At 44.8% G+C, this 26,238-nt stretch overlaps 2 protein-coding genes across 2 annotated transcripts in view; both read left to right on the top strand.

Moving 5' to 3' along the window:
* LOC123493125 (signal-induced proliferation-associated 1-like protein 2) overlaps nucleotides 1-13,906 on the top strand; it is an 85,308-nt gene extending 71,402 nt beyond the window's left edge. Inside the window, exon 9 of the mRNA XM_045227060.1 lies at nucleotides 13,628-13,906. Within this exon, the coding sequence (XP_045082995.1) occupies nucleotides 13,628-13,906 (279 nt within the window). The remainder of the gene's footprint in view (nucleotides 1-13,627) is intronic.
* A 485-nt stretch (nucleotides 13,907-14,391) lies between these two features.
* LOC121558081 (signal-induced proliferation-associated 1-like protein 2) overlaps nucleotides 14,392-26,238 on the top strand; it is a 166,925-nt gene continuing 155,078 nt past the window's right edge. Inside the window, exon 1 of the mRNA XM_045227059.1 lies at nucleotides 14,392-14,441. The gene's annotated coding sequence lies outside the window, so the exon portion shown is untranslated. The remainder of the gene's footprint in view (nucleotides 14,442-26,238) is intronic.

Here is a 26,238-nt window from a genome sequence, read left to right as displayed (position 1 = left end):
CTATTCTCTGTCCTCTTCTGTCCTCTTCATGTTAAAACAGCTCTGCAGTTAACACAGTTCCCTTTTCTCTGTCCTCTTCTGTCCTCTTCATGTTAAAACAGCTCTGCAGTTAACACAGTTCCCTATTCTCTGTCCTCTTCTGTCCTCTTCATGTTAAAACAGCTCTGCAGTTAACACAGTTCCCTTTTCTCTGTCCTCTTCTGTCCTCTTCATGTTAAAACAGCTCTGCAGTTAACACAGTTCCCTTTTCTCTGTCCTCTTCTGTCCTCTTCATGTTAAAACAGCTCTGCAGTTAACACAGTTCCCTTTTCTCTGTCCTCTTCTGTCCTCTTCATGTTAAAACAGCTCTGCAGGTAACACAGTTCCCTTCTCTCTGTCCTCTTCTGTCCTCTTCATGTTAAAACAGCTCTGCAGTTAACACAGTTCCCTTTTCTCTGTCCTCTTCTGTCCTCTTCATGTTAAAACAGCTCTGCAGTTAACACAGTTCCCTTTTCTCTGTCCTCTTCTGTCCTCTTCATGTTAAAACAGCTCTGCAGTTAACACAGTTCCCTTTTCTCTGTCCTCTTCTGTCCTCTTCATGTTAAAACAGCTCTGCAGTTAACACAGTTCCCTTTTCTCTGTCCTCTTCTGTCCTCTTCATGTTAAAACAGCTCTGCAGTTAACACAGTTCCCTTTTCTCTGTCCTCTTCTGTCCTCTTCATGTTAAAACAGCTCTGCAGTTAACACAGTTCCCACAACACTGAGGCAGTACAACACTTAGGCAGCACAACACTGAGGCAGTACAACACTGAGGCAGTACAACACTTAGGCAGCACAACACTGAGGCAGTACAACACTGAGGCAGTACAACACTTAGGCAGCACAACACTGAGGCAGCACAACACTGAGGCAGTACAACACTTAGGCAGCACAACACTGAGGCAGCACAACACTGAGGCAGTACAACACTTAGGCAGCACAACACTGAGGCAGCACAACACTGAGGCAGTACAACACTTAGGCAGCACAACACTGAGGCAGCACAACACTTAGGCAGCACAACACTGAGGCAGCACAATACTGAGGCAGCACAACACTGCGGCAGTACAACACTTAGGCAGCACAACACCGAGGCAGCACAACACTGAGGCAGTACAACACTTAGGCAGCACAACACTGAGGCAGTACAACACTTAGGCAGCACAACACTGAGGCAGCACAACACTGAGGCAGCACAACACTGAGGCAGTACAACACTTAGGCAGCACAACACTGAGGCAGTACAACACTGAGGCAGTACAACACTTAGGCAGCACAACACTGAGGCAGCACAACACTGAGGCAGTACAACACTTAGGCAGCACAACACTGAGGCAGCACAACACTGAGGCAGTACAACACTTAGGCAGCACAACACTGAGGCAGCACAACACTGAGGCAGTACAACACTTAGGCAGCACAACACTGAGGCAGCACAAGACTGAGGCAGTACAACACTTAGGCAGCACAACACTGAGGCAGTACAACACTTAGGCAGCACAACACTGAGGCAGCACAACACTGAGGCAGCTGGCTTTAGCTTTGGCTATCCTTTTAGATCAGTTCCTGCCAACTGTCAACCCTGCCTCCTGTCGTCCCTGCCTCCTGTCAACACTGCCTCCTGTCATCCCTGCCTCCTGTTAACCCTGCCTCCTGTCATCCCTGCCTCCTGTCATCCCTGCCTCCTGTCATCCCTGCCTCCTGTCAACGCTGCCTCCTGTCATCCCTGCCTCATGTCATCCCTGCCTCCTGTCAACCCTGCCACCTGTCATCCCTGCCTCCTGTCATTCTGCCCTGGGTCAGGTCTCCCTTGTAAAATAGGTCGCTGCAGTAACCCAGTTGAGGGATATGGATAGTCCTTTGATCCATCCTCTACAGTCCTCTATAGTCCTCTACAGTCCTCTATAGTCCTCTATAAGCCTCTATAGTCCTATATAGTCCTCAACAGTCCTCTATAGTCCTCTACAGTCCTCTACAGTCCTCTATAGTCCTCTATTGTCCTCTATAGTCCTCTACAGTCCTCTATAGTCCTCTATAGTCCTCTATTGTCCTCTATAGTCCTCTACAGTCCTCTATAGTCCTCTATAGTCCTATATTGTCCTCTATAGTCCTCTACAGTCCTCTATAGTCCTCTATAGTCCTCTATTGTCCTCTATTGTCCTCTACAGTCCTCTATAGTCCTCTATAGTCCTATATAGTCCTCTATTGTCCTCTATAGTCCTCTATTGTCCTCTATTGTCCTCTATGGTTCTCTATAGTCCTCTATAGTCCTCTATTGTCCTCTATAGTCCTCTATAGTCCTCTATAGTCCTCTATTGTCCTCTATTGTCCTCTATAGTCCTCTACAGTCCTCTATAGTCCTCTATAGTCCTATATAGTCCTCTATTGTCCTCTATAGTCCTCTATTGTCCTCTATTGTCCTCTATGGTTCTCTATAGTCCTCTATAGTCCTCTATTGTCCTCTATAGTCCTCTATAGTCCTCTATAGTCCTCTATTGTCCTCTATAGTCCTCTACAGGCCTCTATTGTCCTCTATAGTCCTATACAGGCCTCTATAGTCCTCTATAGTCCTCTATTGTCCTCTATAGTCCTCTACAGGCCTCTATTGTCCTCTATAGTCCTCTACAGGCCTCTATAGTCCTCTATAGTCCTCTATTGTCCTCTATAGTCCTCTACAGTCCTCTATAGTCCTCTATAGTCCTATATTGTCCTCTATAGTCCTCTACAGTCCTCTATAGTCCTCTATAGTCCTCTATTGTCCTCTATTGTCCTCTATAGTCCTCTACAGTCCTCTATAGTCCTATATTTTCCTCTATTGTCCTCTATAGTCCTCTACAGTCCTCTATAGTCCTCTATAGTCCTATATAGTCCTCTATTGTCCTCTATAGTCCTCTATTGTCCTCTATTGTCCTCTATGGTTCTCTATAGTCCTCTATAGTCCTCTATTGTCCTCTATAGTCCTCTATAGTCCTCTATAGTCCTCTATTGTCCTCTATAGTCCTCTACAGGCCTCTATTGTTTATGTTCCTCTATAGTCCTATATAGGCCTCTATAGTCCCTCTATAGTCCTCTATTGTCCTCTATAGTCCTCTACAGGCCTCTATTGTCCTCTATAGTCCCTATCAGTCCTCTATAGTCCTCTATAGTCCTCTATTGTCCTCTATAGTCCCTCTACAGGCCTCTATTGTCCTCTATAGTCCTATACAGTCCTCTATAGTCCTCTTCTCTATAGTCCTCTAAGTCCTCTATGTTCTTCCTCATGCCTTTCCTCTATAGTCTTCCTCTATAGTCCTCTACAGTCCTCTATAGTCCTCTATAGTCCTCTATAGTTCTCTATAGTCCTCTATAGTCCTCTACAGTCCTATATAGCCCTCTATAGTCCTCTGATCCATCTTTTATAGCAACCCAGCTGAGCATGGTAATATGGGAGGGTCTTTGGCTATTAACAGAGGAACCAGAGTGTCATTGATTGTAGATACACAGCACCCAGAAGGACAGAGCTGGATGTATTAACATTTATGATGAGCCAGGGAATATCACTATCTCGTTAGATATGCTAATGGATTTTAATTAGATATGGTAATACCCCTTAATATATACAGTCATTGGGTAATACCGGATCTTTCATTAGCTATGGTAACACCAGATCATTCAGTAGCTATGGTAACACCAGATCGTTCATTAGCTATGGTAACACCAGATCATTAATTAGCTATGGTAACACCAGATCATTCAGTAGCTATGGTAACACCAGATCATTCATTAGCTATGGTAATAACAGATCATTCAGTAGCTATGGTAACACCTGATCATTCATTAGCTATGGTAATAACAGATCATTCAGTAGCTATGGTAACACCAGATCATTAATTAGCTATGGTAATAACAGATTTTTCAGTAGTCATGGTAACACCAGATCATTAATTAGCTATGGTAATAACAGATTATGCAGTAGCTATGGTAACACCAGATCATTCATTAGCTATGGTAACACCAGATCATTCAGTAGTTATGGTAACACCAGATCATTAATTAGCTATGGTAATAACAGATCATTCAGTAGCTATGGTAACACCAGATCATTCATTAGCTATGGTAACACCAGATCAAATCAAATCAAATTTTATTTGCCACATGCGCCGAATACAACAGGTGTATTTCACATTACCGTGAAATGCTTACTTACAGCCCTTAACCAACAATGCATTTATTTCTTAATAAAAAAGTAAAATAAAACAACAACAACAGAAAAGTGTTGAGAAAAAAAGATCAGAAGTAAAATAAAATAACAGTAGGGAGGCTATATACAGGGGGATACCGGTGCAGAGTCAATTTGCGGGGGCACCGGCTAGTTGAGGTATTTGAGGTAATATGTACATGTGGGTAGAGTTAAAGTGACTATGCATAAATAATTAAAAGAGTAGCAGCAGCGTAAAAAAATGGGGTGGGGGTGGGGGGGCAGTGCAAATAGTCCGGGTAGCCATGATTAGCTGTTCAGGAGTCTTATGGCTTGGGGGTAGAAGCTGTTGAGAAGCCTTTTGGACCTAGACTTGGCGCTCCGGTACTGTTTGCCGTGCGGTAGCAGAGAGAACAGTCTATGACTAGGGTGGCTGGAGTCTTTGACAATTTTGAGGGCCTTCCTCTGACACCGCCTGGTATAGACGTCCTGGACGGCAGGAAGCTTGGCCCCAGTGATGTACTGGGCCGTACGCACTACCCTCTGTAGTGCCTTGCGTTCGGAGGACGAGCAGTTGCCATACCAGGCGGTGATGCAACCAGTCAGGATGCTCTCGATGGTGCAGCTGTAGAACTTTTTGAGGATCTGAGGACCCATGCCAAATCTTTTCCGTTTCCTGAGGAGGAATAGGCTTTGTCGTGCCCTCTTCACGACTGTCTTCGTGTATTTGGACCATGATAGTTTATTGGTGATGTGGACACCAAGGAACTCTCAACCTGTTCCACTACAGCCCCGTCGATGAGAATGGGGGTGTGCTCAGTCCTCTTTTTTTCTCTGTAGTCCACAATCATCTCCTTTGTCTTGGTCACGTTGAGGGAGAGGTTGTTATCCTGGCACCACATGGCCATGTCTCTGACCTCCTCCCTATAGGCTGTCTCATCGTTGTCGGTGATCAGGCCTACCACTGTTGTGTCGTCGGCAAACTTAATGATGGTTTTGGAGTCGTGCCTGGCCATGCAGTCATGGGTGAACAGAGAGTACAGGAGGGGACTGAGCACACACCCCTGAGGGGCCCCCGTGTTGAGGATCAGCGTGGCAGATATGTTGTTACCTACCCTTACCACCTGGGGGCGGCCCGTCAGTAAATCCAGGATCCAGTTGCAGAGGGAGGTGTTTAGTCCCAGGATCCTTAGCTTAGTGATGAGCTTTGAGGGCAATATGGTGTTGAACGCTGAGCTGTAGTCAATAAATAGCATTCTCACGTAGGTGTTCCTCTTGTCCAGGTGGGAAAGGGCAGTGTGGAGTGCAATAGAGATTGCATCATCTGTGGATCTGTTGGGGCGGTATTCAAATTGGAGTGGGTCTTGGGTTTCTCGGATAATGGTGTTGATGTGAGCCATGACCATTCTTTCAAAGCACTTCATGGCTACAGACGTCAGTGCTACGGGTCGGTAGTCATTTAGACAGGTTATCTTAGTGTCCTTGAGCTCAGGGACTATGGTGGTCTCCTTGAAACATGTTGGTATTACAGACTCAGTCAGGGACATGTTGAAAATGTCAGTGAAGACACTTGCCAGTTGGTCAGCACATGATCGGAGTACACGTCCTGGTAATCCGTCTGGCCCTGCGGCCTTGTGAATGTTGACCTGCTTAAAAGTCTTACTCACATCGGCTACGGAGAGCGTGATCACATAGTCATCCGGAACAGCTGGTGCTCTCATGCATGCTTCAGTGTTGCTTGCCTCGAAGCGAGCATAGAAGTGGTTTAGCTCGTCTGGTAGGCTTTTGTCACTGGGAAGCTCGCGGCTGTGCTTCCCTTTGTAGTCTGTAATAGTTTTCAAGCCCTGCCACATCTGACGAGCATCAGAGCCGGTGTAGTACGATTCAATCTTAGTCCTGTATTGACTCTTTGCCTGTTTGATGGTTCGTCGGAGGGCATAGCGGGATTTCTTATAAGCGTCCGGGTTAGAGTCCTGCTCCTTGAAAGCGGCAGCTCTACCCTTTAGCTCAGTGCTGATGTTGCCTGTAATCCATGGCTTCTGGTTGGGGTATGTACGTACGGTCACTGTGGGGACGACGTCATCGATGCACTTATTGATGAAGCCAGTGACTGATGTGGTGTACTCCTCAATGCTATCGGAAGAATCCAGGAACATATTACATTCTGTGCTAGCAAAACAGTCCTGTAGCTTAGCATCTGCGTCATCTGACCATCTGCATGTTGTTCCCATTAACGTCACTGTTTTGGAGCGTTTGTGCAAACTGTAATGTATGTGTATTTTTTTATATAGTCTACAATATTACTTTATTCACATGAAGCTGTAGTTGAGATGGTTCATTTCTGCCTCCCCTATCTAATCCATAATGTGACAGTAAGGGGAGCCATCAACCAGCAGGATGCTTTAGTTATGTTATTGGAATACTCCACCCACAGAGATCTTACTGCTCAGAGACCCATTAATGTCTAGGTGTATGATTGATTATCTGTCAGCCTTCAGAGCTGATTGTGATTTAGTAAGGCTAGAGTTTAGCTTCACAGAGATTTACTCCATGAGAATAAAACAACTCCCTGCTCTATGCCCTATTTCAGTATGCCAGCATGTCACTCTGATCCATCCTCTATAGTCCTCTATAATATTCTATAGTCCTCTATAGTCTTCTATAGTCCATTATAGTCCCTTGATCCATCCTCTATAGTCTTCTATAGTCCTCTATAGTCTTCTATAGTCCTCTATAGTCCCTTGATCCATCCTATATAGTCTTATATAGTCCTCTATAGTCCTCTATAGTCCTCTAAATACCTCTATAGTCCTCTATAGTATTCAATAGTCCTCTATAGTCCTCTATAGTCCTGTAAATACCTCTATAGGCCTCTACAGTATTATATAGTCCTCTATAGTCCTCTATAGTATTATATAGTCCTCTATAGTCCCTTGATCCATCCTCTATAGTCATCTATAGTCCTCTATAGTCCCTTGATCCATCCTCTATAGTCCTCTATAGTCTTCTATAGTCCTCTACAGTCCTCTAAATACCTCTAGTCCTCTATAGTCCTCTATAGTCCTCTATAGACCTCTATAGACCTCTATAGACCTCTGATCCATCCTTTATAGTCCTATATAGTCCATTGATCCAGCCTCTACAGTCCTCTACAGTCCTCTATAGTCCTCTATAGTTTTGTATAGACCTCTGTAATCCACTACAGACCTCTATAGTTCTCTATAGACCACCGATCCATCCTTTATAGTCCTCTATAGTATTCTATAGTCCTCTACAGTCCTCTAAAGACATCTATAGTCCTTTATAGTCCTCTATAGTCCTCTATAGTCCTTTGATCCATCTTCTATAGTCCTCTCTAGTCCTCTACAGTCATCTATAGTCCTCTATAGTCCTCTACAGTATTTTATATTCCTCTATAGCCCTCTAACATTCTCTATAGTCCTCTGATCCATCCTCTATAGTCCTCTATAATACTCTATAGTCCTCCAAAGTCCTCTACAGTCCTCTATAGTCCTCTATACTCCTATATAGTCATTTGATCCATCCTCTACAGTCCTCTATAAGACTCTATAGTCCTCTATAGTCCACTACATTCCTCTATAGTCCTCTGATATATCCTTTATAGTCCTCTATAGACCTTTATAGTCCTTTATTCCATCCTCAATAAGCCTATATAGTCCTTTAATCCATCCTCTATAGTCCTTTATAGTCCTCTTTAGTCCTCTCATCCATCCTTTATAGTCCTCTATAGTCCTCTATAGTCCTTTGATCCATCTATAGTCCTCTACAGTCCTGTGATCCATTCTCTACAGTCCTCTATAGTCCTCTATTACTCTATAATCTGCTACAGTCCTCTATAGTCCTCTATTGATCTCTGATCCATGCTTTATAGTCCTCTATAGTTCTTTGATCCATCCTCTATAGTCCTCTATAGTCCTTTGATCCATCCTTTATAGTCATCTCTAGTCCACTACAGTCCTCTATAGTCCCCTGATCCAACCTCTAAAGTCCTCTACAGTCCTCTATAGTCCTCTACAGTCCTCTATAGTCATCTGATCCATCATATAAAGTCCTCTACATACCTCTATAGTCCTCTACAGTCCTCTATAGTCCTCTATAGTCCTATATTGTCCTCTACCATCCTCTACTGTCTTTTAGAGTCCTCTACAGTCCTCTATAGTCCTCTATTGATCTCTGATCCATGCTTTATAGTCCTCTATAATCCTCTATATTCCTCTACAGTCCTTTAAAGTCCTATGATCCATTCTCTATAGTCCTCTACTTTCTAAATTCATCAAGAGCTGGGCTGAACCATCAGTTCATAAAGAAGTGGGCTGAACCACTAGTTCATCAGGGGCTAGACTGAACAACTAATTAATCACGGGCTGAACCACTAGTTCATCAAGAGCTGGGCTGAACCATTAGTTAATCAAGAGCTGGGCTGAACAACTAGTTCATCAGGGGCTGAACCACTAGTTTATCAAGAGCTAGGATGAACCACTAGTTCATCAGGGGATGGACTGAACCCCTAGTTCATCAAGGGCTGGGCTGAACCATTAGTTCATCAGGGGCTGAACCACAAGTTCATCAAGAGCTGGGATGAACCACTAGTTCATCAAGAGCTTGGGTGAACCACACTTTCATCAAGAGTTGGGCTGAACCACTAGTTCATCAGGGGCTGAAGCATTAGTGCATCAACAGCTGGGCTGAACCACTAGTTCATCCGGGGCTGAAGCACTAGTGCATCAAGAGCTGGGCTGAACCACTAGTTAATCAAGAGCTGGTCTTAACCACCAGTTAATCAGGGGCTCAACCACTTGTTCATAAAGAGCTGGGCTGAATTGCTATTTCATCGGGGGCTGAACCACTAGTTCATCAAGAGCTGGGATGAACCACTTGATCAAGAGCAGGCCTGAACCACTAGTTTATTAAGTATTTGGGCTGAACCACTAGTTTATTAAGTATTTGGGCTGAACCACTAGTTTATTAAGTATTTGGGCTGAACCACTAGTTTATTAAGTATTTGGCCTGAACCACTAGTTTATTAAGTATTTGGGCTAAACCACTAGTTTATTAAGTATTTGGGCTGAACCACTAGTTTATTAAGTATTTGGGATGAACCACTAGTTCATCAAGAGCTGGTTCAGTCCATCCCCTTTGATGAACTGGTGGTTCAGCCCAGCTCTTGATGAACTAGTGGTTCAGCCCCTGATGACGTAGTGTTTCAGCCCAGCTCTTGATGAAATAGTGTTTCATCCCAACTTGATGAACTAGTGTTTCAGCCCAGCTCTTGATGAACTAGTGTTTCAGCCCAGCTCTTGATGAACTAGTGGTTCAGCCCAACTCTTGATGAACTAGTGGTTCAGCCCAGCTCTTGATGAACTGGTGGTGATTGTTCAGATTGTATGTCATCTCACCAGAGAGCTTCTGGATTAAATCTATCTAACACAGAGTGGTGAACAAACAACAGATTGAGTCCATCACAGACTGGTAAACAAAACAAACCAGAGATAAACAACTATCTCCACCTTTTTATTGTATTTATTTTTTATTTAACCTTTATTTAACTAGGCAAGTCACTTAAGAACAAATTATTATTTACAATGACGGCCTACACCGGCCAAACCCGGACGACGCTGAGCCAATTGTGCGCCGCCCTATGGGACTCCCAATCACGGCCGGATTGTGATACAGCCTGGAATCGAACCAGGGCCTGTAGTGACGTCTCTAGCACTGAGATGCAGTGCCTCAGACCTGTGTCAGTCAATCAGTTGTGTTCCTACTAATCCCACGAGAGCAGATCTACACGCTCTCTGTTTGGAATGTCGGCAGGATAGTTTGACCCACCAGCCACCACTAATCTGCAGTGATTTAGGCAGATTGGAGTGAGTGTGACTCTCAGCCTCTGAAACCTCTGATCGTTTTAGGGTGAGTGTTGTTATGGCTGCTAAAGTCCTCCTCCTCAGTGGAGGAGAAACATAACAGGGAACTCTACAAAAAAAAAAAAAGTTTTATACAGAGCCATGATCGCATGGAACTCCCTTCCATCTCCAATTACTCAACAACTCATGGAACGGTGGTGACTGTGAGGAGACACTAACACACATGATGTTGTCGTTGTTGTATTGATTGTATTATTTTGTAGTTGTACTTGTTCAGTGTAAATGTGTATGACTGTTCTCGTCTATCAGTGTATCAGTGTTTTGTTGCTTGTCATGTTTTGTGTTTTGTGTTCTGGACCCCAGAGAGTGTAGCTGGTGCTTCTGCAAAAGCTAATGGGGATCTTTAATAAACAAATCAACTTCTTCTTCTTCTTCTTCTTCTTCTTCTTCTTCTTCTTCTTCTTCTTCTTCTTCTTCTTCTTCTTCTTCTTCTTCTTCTTCTTCTTCTTCTTCTTCTTCTTCTTCTTCTTCTTCTTCTTCTTCTTCTTCTTCTTCTTCTTCTTCTTCTTCTTCTTCTTCTTCTAAAGCATCCTTTGTCCTTTATCTCTCTCTTTTCTTTCCCCATCACTCTTCGTCCCCGACTCCCACCTCGCTGTCATCCTCCCTTCTTTCTGTGTGTGTCTCTCAGTGGCAATTTTAACATGTAAATCTTGGTTGGGAAAACTCCACAAAATGTTTTTAGATCCATGCCAGCAAAGCCACTACACAACACAACACTATACCAATACATTAATTGCACTATAACGGTGACAAACGGTGCCCACAAACTGTTAGGGCCTCCATAAAGCTGTCCCAACAGCAGTCTCAACACCTTACCACTGCTCCACCTGGCTATCAGAGGAGCCTTGTCTGGCAGTGAAAAAGTTCATTCAACCTCATTTACTGCCTTTTTAAAAAACATAGCTGATATGGCTGACTTGCTTAAACAAATGTGGTTTCTACTGACAATTGAGATGTACAAACTATGGCATAAGGGGACGACGAGCGGATAAGAGGCAATCCGTAATTTAGATTAAGACATTAATGAGCGAGCTAGGACGGACGTAGTCAATATAACTATTTGTTCAGCACTTTTGAAATGTACAACAACAGAATTCAGAACATGGGCCGATCTTACAGTGTTCTCCCTGTACACCAAGTCAGAACCATAGGATAAATAAAGGGGGCATATAAGCAGACAATGAAAGCTCTTACAATATTTGATGATTACATTTCTCTAAAACAGGCTATAGGCTACATGTGCACCACCAAGTCAGAACAGTAGGCTAGATTATGAGGGGGAAAGGGACCAAATTATTAGGGTGAGGCACATGGGCTACTAACAGCTTACTACACAACATACACTTAGTATTACTTTCTTAGCTACAGTATAATATCTCCCTGGCATATTACATCATTTATGCAGCAGCATACAATACATTTGTGGACTCACCGTGTTGTGCTGTGCTCACTTGAACAGGAAGGTGGCGCGGCGGTCCTTCATGGGCAAATGTTGTCATCACACTTTGTCATCAAAGTCTGGCATTCTCTGGAGATATGGTGCTTTCAAGACAACTGGAAACTCTGAAAAAAACAATATCATGACGTCAGTGATCTTCAGGTCGGAGCTCTAGAATGTTCCCGACTTGGAATTCCGAGTTGGATGACCGTTCAAAGCATATTTTCACAGTCGGAGCTCGTTTTTTTCTGAGTTCCCAGTTGTCTTGAACTCACTGAAGTCTGAGATTTCCCAGTTCTTTGTTTCCAGTTGTTTTGAACGCATGGCCAGTGTATTGAACCCTTTCTGTCCGATGGTGTTGCATGTGAATGTTTATCCTTTTAAGCTTGGAAAAGAGACCCTTAATCACAGACTTGGACCACACACCCTCTCCACTGAATAGCAGGCTGGTTATTGCTTTGCAATTTTACATTTACATTTTAGTCATTTAGCAGACGCTCTTATCCAGAGCGACTTACAGTTAGTGAATACATATATTTTTTTATACTGGCCCCCCGTGGGAATCGAACCCACAACCCTGGCATTGCAAACGCCATGCTCTATCAACTGAGCTACATCCCTGCCGGCCATTCCCTCCCCTACCCTGGACGACGCTGGGCCAATTGTGCGCCGCCCATGAGTCTCCCGGTCACGGCCGGCTGCTACAGAGCCTGGATTCGAACCAGGATCTCTAGTGGCACAGTTAGCACTGCGATGCAGTGCCTTAGACCACTGCGCCACTCACTGCAATGCTTGCAGTTAGCCACTGATTCCTTCCAAACCACTCATTGTTGAATTTGCGATTTCCAACTTGTTGTGTAATGTTTATGTCCAATGGCCGATGAGCACCGATACGTTTTATCTATAATTTCTCTTCATTATTTCTCTTCATATGACAAGGATTGAAAAGGATTTGCCAATAGATTGTCGACTTGATTCATGATGATGACTGCTAGCTTGCTAGCTAAGATTCTGAAAGTATGATGTTGACATTATCAGTCCAATCAAAGCTACGGTAGATATATAACGTGATATTTATCTGTGGCCAATGACCTTGAGTCTTCTTGGATGGGCACTTCTAATGTAAATCTATGGCAGCACCCAAAGGGGCTTGAACTGCTTTGCTCTCCCTGTAGATTCTGCGGTGACGTAGTGACAGAACACTGAGCCAATCACAGCGCAACTAGAGAACATTACCAACCCCTACGCTCTGTATTTTCCGCTGGCTGCCCCACCACCACAGAAAGCACTGAGCTAGGCTGAAACACCTGCATTTTGGAGCTGCTTTACTCAAGAAAGCAAAAAAAGAGACCATGTTTGTATGCGGCTTTATTAATTCAATGATTTTTTGATTAATGCCAAAATAACATGCAAAACGGGCAACAAAATTATAATTATATATATATTTTTTTTATATAGCTAAACAGGTGGGGCTCAATGACGGGTCGCCACTGGTGTCTCTGAGTTGATATCTATTAGCTCTGTAACGTGCCTCTCTCTCTCTCCATCTCTGAGTTGATATCTATTAGCTCTGTAACGTGCCTCTCTCTCTCTCCATCTCTGAGTTGATATCTATTTGCTCTCTAATGAAAAATGTATGCACTCACTAACTGTAAGTCGCTCTGGATAAGAGCGTCTGCTAAATGACTAAAATGTACATGTAAAATGTAACGTGCCCCTCTCTCTCCATCTCTGAGGCTATATCTGTTGCACCTCATATTTACTTCCGTGTGAAAGTGTCTTTAAAAGTGTGTGCGTTGCTTTATGTACATAACTGTAAGTCGCTTTGGATAAATGGCATATTATATTATATTATTACATGATACAGAGTTTCTATGCTTCAACTCTCATCCCCTCTTTATTCAGTCTCTCTCTCTCTCTGTTACTACTGATAACAAGGTTCTCTTCCTTGTTCCTTTGAGCCAGATATGAACAATTGTCCTGCAACATGACCAGTAAGGGGCTTTGACACTCGCTGCATTCCTCACACACTCTCTCTTCACCTCTCTACAGATAGTGACGCGTGGCTGTGAGACGTCTGAGATGACGCTGCGTCGGAACGCTCTGTGCCAGCTGGGTTTCCACGTCAACTTCGAGGGCATCGTGGCCGACGTCGAGGCCTTCGGGTTCGCTTGGAAGGCGGGGCTTCGCCAGGGCAGCCGATTGGTGGAGATCTGTAAGGTTGCCGTAGCAACGCTGTCCCACGAACAGATGATCGACCTGCTGAGAACCTCCATCACCGTCAAGGTGGTCATCATCCAACCGCATGACGATGGAGCACCACGCAGGTAACCTTTAACCCCTGACCAAAACCCTGACCCTGACCTCTAACCTATCACCCTAATATCTAACCCTGACCCCTAACTTTCCATCACCGTCAAGGTGGTCATCATCCAACCGCATGACGATGGAGCACCACGCAGGTAACCTTTAACCCCTGACCAAAACCCTGACCCCTGACCTCTAACCTATCACCCTAATATCTAACCCTGACCCCTAACTTTCCATCACCGTCAAGGTGGTCATCATCCAACCGCATGACGATGGAGCACCACGCAGGTAACCTTAACCCCTGACCAAAACCCTGACCCTGACCTCTAACCTATCACCTAATATCTAACCCTGACCCCTAACTTTCCATCACCGTCAAGGTGGTCATCATCCAACCGCATGACGATGGAGCACCACGCAGGTAACCTTTAACCCCTGACCAAAACCCTGACCCTGACCTCTAACCTATCACCCTAATATCTAACCCTGACCCCTAACTTTCCATCACTGTCAAGGTGGTCATCATCCAACCGCATGACGATGGAGCACCACGCAGGTAACCTTTAACCCCTGACCAAAACCCTGACCCTGACCTCTAACCTATCACCCTAATATCTAACCCTGTCAAGGTGGTCATCATTAACCCTTAACATTGACCTCTAACCACTGACCTCTTACACTGCTGACCCCTCATACTCTACCCTCCCCTCCCCCAATGACTTATTGAAACTAAATGTGTTTCTCTTTTGACTTTAATGTGGCTGATGGGCAGAAAACCTTTGACTCAGGTTTCTACTCCTTGTCTGAGGTTAGTGTGACAAATCTGATGGTAATATCCATGCTGCAACAGCTCTAGTGATCTCACAAGAGACAGAAAGCACAATAGCATAATATATCTGTGTTGTGTTGTAGGAGACAGAAGGAGAGATCCATCTGTGTTGTGTTATAGGAGACAGACGGAGAGGTCCATCTGTGTTGTGTTATAGGAGACAGACGGAGAGGTCCATCTGTGTTGTGTTATAGGAGACAGACGGAGAGGTCCATCTGTGTTGTGTTATAGGAGACAGACGGAGAGGTCCATCTGTGTTGTGTTATAGGAGACAGACGGAGAGGTCCATCTGTGTTGTGTTATAGGAGACAGACGGAGAGGTCCATCTGTGTTGTGTTATAGGAAACAGACGGAGACGTCCATCTGTGTTGTGTTATAGGAGACAGACGGAGAGGTCCATCTGTGTTGTGTTATAGGAGACAGACGGAGAGGTCCAACTGTGTTGTGTTATAGGAGACAGAAGGAGAGGTCCCACTGTGCAGTAGACCGACATGGCTATAGTCAGTGTTCCTCACTAGTGATAACACACACGACAAGACAAGAGCCTCTTGATAAATGTCTCAAAGTCCCTTTTACCGTCTGACAGCTCAGACAGCGCCACAATGCAGATCACTTTCATCCCTCGTTCCAACTAGCCTGCTTAGGGACGCTGAAACAGCTCGCTCACCGGGAGACAATATCACTACACTAATTGAAAGAGAAGAACATATTTCAGCTGGGTCTCTGTGGGAGACACAGCTTCATTTCCACAGCACATCTTAATCCAATCTGAAAATAATTCTCAGAACTGTGTGGAAAGATGAAGGGCTGTATTTGGTTTGTGTCAATAAGTATTGTGTCAGAGACAGTTGATGATCAGTCCATATGTATCCCTCATGTATCCCCCCGCCTCTCCCCTGCCTCCCCCCGACTCCCCCCTCACTTCCCACTGACTCCCTCCTCACTCCCCCTGACTCCCTGACTCCCCCATGCCTCCCCCGCCTCCCCCTAACTCCCCCTGACTCCCCCATGCCACCCCGCAACTCCCCCTGAATCCCCCCTCCCTCTCCAAGCCTCCCCCTGACTTCCCCCTCACTCCCCCCTCACTTCCCACTGAATCCCTCCTCACTCCCCCATACCTCCCCTGCCTCACCCCTCACTCTCCCTGCCTCCCCCGACTCCCCCCTCACTCCCCCTCACTCCCCCTCACTCGACACCTTGTAGAGTCCATGCACACTCTTAAAGGGAGTGCTCCTAATCTCAGCTTGTTACCTGTATAAAAGACACCTGTCCACAGAAGCAATCAATCAATCAGATTCCAAACTCTCCACCATGGCCAAGACCAAAGAGCTCTCCAAGGATGTCAGGACAAGATTGTAGACCTACACAAGGCTGGAATGGGCTACAAGACAATCACCAAGCAGCTTGGTGAGAAGGTGACAACAGTTGGTGTGATTATTCGCAAATGGAAGAAACACAAAATAACTGTCAATCAACCTCGGCCTGGGGGTCCATGCAAGATCTCACCTCGTGGAGTTGCAATGATCATGAGAACGGTGAGGAATCAGCCCAGAACTACACGGGAGGATATTGTCAATGATCTCAAGGCAGCTGGGACCATAGTCACCAAGAAAACAATTGGTAACACACTACGCCGTGAAGGACTGAAATCCTGCAGCGCCCGCAAGGTCCCCCTGCTCAAGAAAGCACATATACATGCCCGTCTGAAGTTTGCCAATGAACATCTGAATGGTTCAGAGGAGAACTGGGTGAAAGTGTTGTGGTCAGATGATACCAAAATCGAGGTCTTTGGCATCAACTCAACTCGCCGTGTTTGGAGGAGGAGGAATGCTGCCTATGACCCCAAGAACACCATCCCCACCGTCAAACATGGAGGTGGAAACATTATGCTTTGGGGGTGTTTTTCTGCTAAGGGGACAGGACAACTTCACCGCATCAAAGGGACGATGGACGGGGCCATCTACCATCAAATCTTGGGTGAGAACCTCCTTCCCTCAGCCAGGGCTTTGAAAATGGGTTGTGGATGGGTATTCCAGCATGACCATGACCCAAAACACATGGCCAAGTCAACAAAGGAGTGGTTCAAGAAGAAGCACATTAAGGTCCTGGAGTGACCTAGCCAGTCTCCAGACCTTAATCCCATAGAAAATCTGTGGAGGGAGCTGAATGTTCGAGTTGCCAAACGTCAGCCTCGAAACCTTAATGACTTGGAGAATATCTGCAAAGAGGAGTGGGACAAAATCCCTCCTGAGATGTGTGCAAACCTGGTGGCCAACTACAAGAAACGTCTGACCTCTGTGATTACCAACAAGGGTTTTGCCACCAAGTACTAAATCATGTTTTGCAGAGGGGTCAAATACTTATTTCCCTTATTAAAATGCAAATCACTTGATAACATTTTTGACATGCGTTTTTCTGGATTTTTTTGTTGTTTTTCTGTCTCTCACTCTTCAAATAAACCTACCATTAAAATTATAGACTGATCATGTCTTTGTCAGTGGGCAAAACGTACAAAATCAGCAGGGGATCAAATATTTTCTTCCCTCACTTACTGACTGCGTCACTTCTTGTTTTCATAAGAAACATTAATGTGTTAGAAATTCCAAATTGTTTGCATAGTCAACTTACACACAGCGCTGACAAACACACTTACCCCACCAGACATGCCACCAGGCGTCTTTTCACAGTCCCCACCCAGGTCCAGAACAAATTCAAGGAAATGTACAGTATTATACAGAGCCATGAGTGCATGGAACACCCTTCCATACTACATAGAGCAATTGAACAGCAAACCTGGTTTAAAAAACAACAAATAAAGCAACACCTCACGGCAAAACGTCTCTCCCCCATGTGACCTACTTGTTGTGTCTATGTACTGACATGTATGTGTAACTGATAGATGCACACACACACACTACATGTTAATGTTTTTAAATGTGTGTAAATTGTAGTCTTTTTTGTTATGTCTAGGACCTCAGTAAGACTAGCTGTCACCATTGGCATCAGCTAATGGGGATCCTAATAAATCAAATCATATAAATATAAATACCGAACTTGTTTTTGCATGCTAAGCTGCTAGCCATCAAGTTAACAAAGTTAGACCAAGATGAGTTTTCCAATGGAGCCCTCTTTGTCTGGAGAGGTAAATGAACGGTTCCAGCGCTGTAGGAGCTGTATCTATTATGCTTTGTTTCAGGACAAACTGGATCACCAAGAGTTCCAATGCGGCAATTGTTTACTTACCGATGATTATAGTCTTGAGGAGGCTTCCTTGATCACGCAGGTCGCCAGCCTACGTAAGAAACTGGGGAAAACGCAGAGTGGAATGATTACCTTTTCTACGCCGGTGGCTGGACGGCGTTCGCTCTTGTTGGATGCATCTCGGCCTTGTCGTTTGTCGTTATCCAACTGGCCGGTGTTACCCGGAGTTCGTTCGCCAGAGGAGCCATCTCCTGCCTCTCCTCCCCCATCTCATAGCGGAGTCGAAGGAACATAGCAAGTGGAGCATGGCAATCAACGATGGTCGCATGTCACAAGCCGTGGAAGCTGAAAACAGTGGCCTCCCACAAAGCAGTCTACACTCCCAATGAGAGGCCCAGAGTGGATACAAACAATGAATAGTTTCGCCGCCCTGAAGCCTGATCTTCCTGCAACTTCATCGCTGGGGGTACCGCTGTCTGCAGCCGCTGTGACTACTCCTTCCCCTACAATTTAGAAGTCGGCAACTGAGAAGCGGGGCTTCTCCATCTGTCGGAGGCCTGCACCAGGCGCCGGGAGCTGCGGGCTCAAGTTATCCTGCCTCTCGCCCGTCCTTAAAGGTTTTTCTGAATCCTGTGAAGCGTGGGGGTGGGCGGATTTCCTCGTCCTTCTCGCCAGCCGTGATTTTGGGCAGCTCAATGGTAAGAAATGTGACCGTTCCTGGTGCAAAAACAATGTCATTTCCTGGAGCTCGAGTAAATTACATTACTAAGCTGCTCCTGAATGTTCTATGCAAGGACATGCACATGGACATAGATTCTATTGTAGTCCATGTGGGTTTTAATGACATTATGAAGGGCAGCTCTGAACAGTTGAAACTGGATTTTAAAGAGCTGATTGACTCTCTGCTAGACACTAATAAAAGACCCATCATATCTGGCCCTGTGCCCTCTCTGAATCATGGCATCATATCTGGCCCTGTGCCCTCTCTGAATCATGGCATCATATCTGCCCTGTGCCCTCTCTGAATCATGGCATCATATCTGGCCCTGTGCCCTCTCTGAATCATGGCATCATATCTGGCCCTGTGCCCTCTCTGAATCATGGCATCATATCTGGCCCTGTGCCCTCTCTGAATCATGGCATCATATCTGGCCCTGTGCCCTCTCTGAATCATGGCATCATATCTGGCCCTGTACCCTCTCTGAATCATGGCATCATATCTGGCCCTGTGCCCTCTCTGAATCATGGCATCATATCTGGCCCTGTGCCCTCTCTGAATGATGGCATCATATCTGGCCCTGTGCCCTCTCTGAATCATGGCATCATATCTGGCCCTGTGCCCTCTCTGAATGATGGCATTGAACACTTTAGCAGGATTCTTTCTCTTCACAATTGGCTACGTGATTATTGCAGCTAAATGAGTGTAACCTTTGTTGATCATTTCGATACCTTTTGGAAACAAAACATGTTTTATAAGGACGATGGGATCCACCCAAATCATTTGGGTTCCTGGATCCTTTCACAGCATTATATGGCTGAATTGAGACAATGACTTATCAATGACCAAAGCTCAGCTCAGTTAATCCCTACCATTGTGTTGCTGAGTCATCATAATGCTTTAGCAAATGTACATTATACCAGGGGCGTTGATAGACACAATGTACGTAACCTAATTTATGTCCCTCTATCTGCCCTGAATGCCTCTGCTGATCCTACAGCTATTGGACGCAGCAGTCATGTGATGAGTACTGATATACGAAGAGGCAGGACGCAGACGCAGAAATTATCAAGGTCAAGGTTTACTTAATGATGAGAAAGAGAGTAAACGACACAACGCTTAACAATCACACACACACAATACAGAACAGTCCAGGGCTAAATAGGGGTGGTGATGAGATGATGAGGTGCAGGTGCGCTGGAGGTGATTAGGGTGCATTGGGTTTCCATTCCAGTGTTGCCAAGGTGGTGCGCTCAGACCGGTGGCTCAGTAGACCGGCGAATCAGAGCTCCGGAGGGGAGCAGTGGGAGGAGCAATGGGAGGAGACGTGACAAATCATGTGTCTATGAGCCAGATTTTTTGCTGTTAGCACTGAGGCGGTGTGCCCTAGTAGGAAGTCCACTGTGTGCAGCTCACCCTGCACTAACATAAATAACATGAGAATATCTACTTCTGCTAAGCTTCGCAGTAAAGCAATGAAAACAAGCAATCATCCCATAAAAGTGCTCAAAATAGCCCACGTTAACATATGTAGCTTAAGAAACAAGGTTCATGAAATCAATAATTAGCTAGTAACAGATGACATTGATATTCTGACTATCTCTGAAACTCACTTAGATAATACCTTTGATGATACAGTGGTAGCAATACAAGGTTAAAACATTTACAGAGAATACAGAAATGCCAGTGATGGAGGTGTTGTTGTTTATACTCAGAACCACATTCCTGTAAAGATTAGAGAGGATCTCATGTTAAATACTGTTGAAGTAATATGGCTACAGGTTCATCTGCCTCATCTAAAGCCCATACCGGTGGGGCGCTGCTATAGAGCCACTAAGTGCTAACAGTCAGTATCTGGATAAGATATGAGAAATGCTTGACAATGTATGTGATATCAACAGAGAAGTATATTTTCTGGGTGATTTAAATATTGACTGGCTTTCATCAAGCTGTCCACTCAAGAAAAAGCTTCAAACTGTAACAAGTGCCTGCAACCTGGTTCAGGTCATCAGTCAACCTACCAGGGTAGTTACAAACAGCACAGGAATGAAATCATCAACATGTATTGATCACATCTTTACTAATGCTGCAGAAATGTGCTTGAAAGCAGTATCCAGATCCATTGGATGTAGTGATCACAATATAGTAGCCATATCTAGGAAAACCGAAGTTCCCAATTCTGGGCCTTATATAGTGTGTAAGAGGTCATACAAGAAGTTTCTTAGTGATTCCTATGTTGTTGATGTAAAGAATATATTTTGGTCCGTGGTGTGTAATGAGGAGCAAACAGTCGTTGCACTTGACACATTTGTGAAATTGGTTATCCCAGTTACAAATAATCATGCACCCGTTAAGAAAATGACTGTATACATGATTAAATCCCTGTGGATTGATGAGGAATTGAAAAATTGTATGGTTGAGAGGGATGAGGCAAAAGAAATGCAAATAAGTCTGGATGCAGAACCGATTGGCAGACTTACTGCAAATTGAGAAGTCATGTGACTAAATTGAATAAAAAGAAGAATAAGTTTCACTATGAAACAAAGATAAATGACATAAAGAATGATAGTAAAAGGTTTGGAGCACCGTCAATGACATTTTAGGGAAAAAGGCAAACTCAGCTCCATCATTCATTGAATCAGATAGCTCATTCATCACAAAACCGACTGATATTGCCAACTACTTTAATTATTTTTTCATTGGCAAGATTAGCAAACTTAGGTATGACATGCCAGCAACAAACGCTGACACTACATATCCAAGTATATCTGTGGGGGTAGAAGGATTACTTTATCCTATCCCAGGTATTCCTTAAAGAGGTGGGGTTTCAAATGTCTCCGGAAGGTGGTGAGTGACTCCGCTGTCCTGGCGTCGTGAGGGAGCTTGTTCCACCATTGGGGTGCCAGAGCAGCGAACAGTTTTGACTGGGCTGAGCGGGAACTGTGCTTCCGCAGAGGTAGGGGAGCCAGCAGGCCAGAGGTGGATGAACGCAATGCCCTCGTTTGGGTGTAGGGACTGATCAGAGCCTGAAGGTACGGGGGTGCCGTTCCCCTCACAGCTCCGTAGGCAAGCACCATGGTCTTGTAGCAGATGTGAGCTTCAACTGGAAGCCAGTGGAGTGTGCGGAGGAGCGGGGTGACGTGAGAGAACTTGGGAAGGTTGAACACCAGATGGGCTGCGGCATTCTGGATGAGTTGTAGGGGTTTAATGGCACAGGCAGGGAGCCCAGCCAATAGCGAGTTGCAGTAATCCAGACTGGAGATGACAAGTGCCTGGATTAGGACCTGTGCCGCTTCCTGTGTAAGGCAGGGTCGTACTCTCCGAATGTTGTAGAGCATGAACCTACAGGATCGGGTCACCGCCTTGATGTTAGCGGAGAACGACAGGGTGTTGTCCAGGGTCACGCCAAGGCTCTTCGCACTCTGGGAGGAGGACACAACGGAGTTGTCAACCGTGATGGCGAGATCATGGAACGGGCAGTCCTTCCCCGGGAGGAAGAGCAGCTCCGTCTTGCCAAGGTTCAGCTTGAGGTGGTGATCCGTCATCCATACTGATATGTCTGCCAGACATGCAGAGATGCGATTCGCCACCTGGTTATCAGAAGGGGGAAAGGAGAAGATTAGTTGTGTGTCATCTGCGTAGCAATGTTAGGAGAGGCCATGTGAGGATATGACAGAGCCAAGTGACTTGGTGTATAGCGAGAATAGGAGAGGGCCTAGAACTGAGCCCTGGGGGACACCAGTGGTGAGAGCACGTGGTGCAGAGACAGCTTCTCGCCACGCCACTTGGTAGGAGCGACCGGTCAGGTAGGACGCAATCCAAGAGTGAGCCGCGCCGGAGATGCCCAGCTCGGAGAGGGTGGAGAGGAGGATCTGATTGTTCACAGTATCAAAGGCAGCAGACAGGTCTAGAAGGACAAGAGCAGAGCAGAGAGTTAGCTTTAGCAGTGCGGAGAGCCTCCGTGACACAGAGAAGAGCAGTCTCAGTTGAATGACCAATCTTGAAACCTGACTGGTTTGGATCAAGAAGGTAATTCTGAGAGAGATAGCAAGAGAGTTGGCTAAAGACGGCACGCTCAAGAGTTTTGGAGAGAAAACAAAGAAGGGATACTGGTCTGTAGTTGTTGACATCGGAGGGATTGAGTGTTGGTTTTTTGAGAAGGGGTGCAACTCTCGCTCTCTTGAAGACGGAAGGGACATAGCCAGCAGTCAAGGATGAGTTGATCAGCGAGGTGAGGTAAAGGAGAAGGTCACCGGAGATGGTCTGGATAAGAGAGGCGGGGATAGGGTCAAGCGGGCAGGTTGTTGGGCGGCCGGCCGTCACAAGTCACAAGATTTTATCTGGAAAGAGAGGGGAGAAAGAAGTCAAAGCATAGGGTAGGGCAGTGTGAGCAGGACCAGCAGTGTCATTTGACTTAACAAACGAGTATCGGATGTTGTCAACCTTCTTTTCAAAATGGTTGACAAAGTCATCCACAGAGAGGGAGGAGGAGGGGGGAGGAGGATTCAGCAGGGAGGAGAAGGTGGCAAAGAGCTTCCTAGGGCTAGAGGCAGATGCTTGGAATTTAGAGTGATAGAAAGTGGCCTTAGCAGCAGAAACAGATGAAGAAAATGTAGAGAGGAGGGAGTGAAAAGATGCCAGGTCTGCAGGGTAGTTTTCCTCCATTTCCGCTCGGCTGCCCGGGGCCCTGTTCTGTGAGCTCGCAATGAGTCATCAAGCCACGGAGCTGGAGGGGAGGACCGAGCCGGCCGGGAGGATAGGGGACATAGAGAGTCAAAGGATGCAGAAAGGGAGGAGAGGAGGGTTGAGGAGGCAGAATCAGGAGATTGGAGGGAGAAGGATTGAGCAGAGGGAAGAGATGATAGGATGGAAGAGGAGAGAGTAGCGGGAGAGAGAGAGCGAAGGTTGCGACGGCGCATTTCCATCTGAGCCAGCTAGCATGCCGGACTCCAACAACACGGTTTAGCACCAATACTCGGCCACAACAAACCACCAGTGTGTCAACACGCCAAGCAGATCATTCGTGTCCGTGTCTAACGTTGTGGGTTAGTCACGACAGCTTGAGCGAGTCCGTCGTCAACTTATTCAGCAGTTAGTTAGCTAGAATAGTTAGCATACTAGCTAGCCATTGCTTTCAGACAAAGAAGAAACCCCTCCTTTCACGGCACGAACACACAGAGAGACCCAAGCTAACGTTAACTAGTCACCCATGTCCCGAATTCCTTGAACGACTCTGGCTACCAATATGTAAAAACAAAACACAAATGTAGGTTATAACTTACCCCTAGCAGCTACTGTTAGCTAGCCAAGTGCAAAGCTAGCCACTGAATTGACTCAGCCAGTTCGCGTCTGTTCGCTAGGTCGTTCCAGCTATTGCTTACTAGTAGCTATCCAGGTAGCAACAAGCTAGCTAAATTTCAAGCACAGTAGCCACTTACTACCTAACGTTAACGGTTCAGACAATGATGTTAGAAAACAGCTGAATGGTAGGCATTATTGTATGTAATTATTGTAGGCAGCCAGCTGGCGTAATTACAGGCACCCTCAGGCGTGAAACAACTATACCGTTGCTAATAGTTGCCAGTAGCTACCCGCCAGCTAGTCCAGGTAGTGGGTTAGCTAGCTAGCTTCGTGCTTCACCGGGCTCAGCCGAATACAATACTAACCTACAATAATTACATACAACAACCCACGATAACTACCTACAATACCTAACTACAATCTAAATACATAGTTTAAGCCTTACCCCACGACCCTCACCCAACAACCTCCTCTCCTTCCTGCTCTCTGCTCTCTCTCTTCTCAATATGTTGTCTATCAACAATGACAAGTCACCGGGGTCTGACAAATTGGATGGAAAATTACTGAGGATAATAGCGGACGATATTGCCACTCCTATTTGCCATATCTTCAATTTAAGCCTACTAGAAAGTGTGCCCCCTCAGGCCTGGAGGGAAGCTAAAGGCATTCCGCTACCTAAGAATAGTAAAGCCCCCTTTACTGGCTCAAATAGCCGACCAATCAGCCTGTTACTAACCCTTAGTAAAGTTTTGGAAAAAATAGTGTTTGACCAGATACAATGCGATGTTACAGTAAACAAATTTGCAATTTCAATTTAATCCTCCAGAAACGACAGAACAAATAATGCAACAAATATTGTGGTTAAATTCAAATATACTAATTGACAAAAAACCTTTATTTTTTGACAGAATGTTTTAAAAAGGTATAATCTTTGTAAATGATATCATCGGTAGGACTGGTGGAGTTATGTCGCACATGCAGCTACCAAAAACATATGGAAATGTCTGCTCTACCCAAAATTACAACCAAATAATTGCAGCCTTACCGCAAAAGTGGAAGAGGAAAGTGGAAGGGGGGAGAAAGTAAAGAACTGTCTGTCGGCCTTGCATTAAAGAACATAATTGGTTAAGGAAAACTGTGATAAATAAAAAAGTATATCAGTTTCACTTAAGGACCAAAGGATTGACAGCCGTCCCATATAGATTGCAAAATAGTTGGGAAGAGATCTTTGACGTACCGATCCCATGGCATAGTGTTTATGAACTGACACGCAAAACGACACCGGATTCAAAAATTAGAATCTTTCAATTTAAATTATTATATAAAATTCTTGCTACCAATAGAATGTTATTATATGGGGGATACAATCTTCCCAGCTCTGCAGATTTTGCTGTGAAGAGTCAGAATCATTAGATCATATGTTTTGGTTCTGTCCATTTGTAGCTTGTTTTTGGACAAAGGTCCAGGAATGGGTAAAGGATTGCAATATTTACCTGGAGCTAACCTTGCAGATAGCACTACTGGGTGATCTGAAAAGTCATAGTCAATCAATCAATAATATTATAATACTTTTAGCAAAAATGTTTATTTTTAATTCACAATCTGTAGAAGCAATGAGAATAGAAAGGTTCAGAACTTTTGTAAAACATCACAGTACAGTTGAAAAATATATGGCAAATAGAATGGATGGTGTTAAGAGATAGATGGGAGGTATTGAATAGAGTTGAAGGATGGGACTAATAACAAATAACAACAAATAATAACAAAGATAGCTAATAATGTAAGCATACTGTGTCCATAATAAGTATATAGGTATATAATTTGGGAGCTTTTGGGAAAGAGCACAGTTAGAAAGATATGGCATATAGAAGCAAACCGGATGGACATCATGAAAATGATCGGAGAGGTTGAGAGTAGAAGAAGTTCAGGAGCAAAAAAATAATATATATATATATACAGTGGGGAGAACAAGTATTTGATACACTGCCGATTTTGCAGGTTTTCCTACTTACAAAGCATGTAGAGGTCTGTAATTTTTATTGTAGGTACACTTCAACTGTGAGAAACGGAATCTAAAACAAAAATCCAGAAAATCACATTGTATGATTTTTAAGTAATTAATTTGCATTTTATTTGTAAAATCATATTCATATTTTATATATGTTTAAAGAATTGTATAACTGCCTTAATTTTGCCGGACCCCAGTAAGAGTAGCTGATCCCAATGCTCTTGTGGCTGTATGGAAGCAAGTCCCCGCAGCAATGTTCCAACATCTAGTGGAAGACAGAATAGTGGATGCTGTTA

This window comes from Coregonus clupeaformis, chromosome 18 (genome assembly GCF_020615455.1).
Source record: "Coregonus clupeaformis isolate EN_2021a chromosome 18, ASM2061545v1, whole genome shotgun sequence".
NCBI classification, from domain to species: Eukaryota; Metazoa; Chordata; class Actinopteri; order Salmoniformes; family Salmonidae; genus Coregonus; species Coregonus clupeaformis.
The sequence above is the reverse complement of the archived record's forward strand: the minus strand, read 5'-3'. Positions and strand labels throughout refer to the sequence as shown.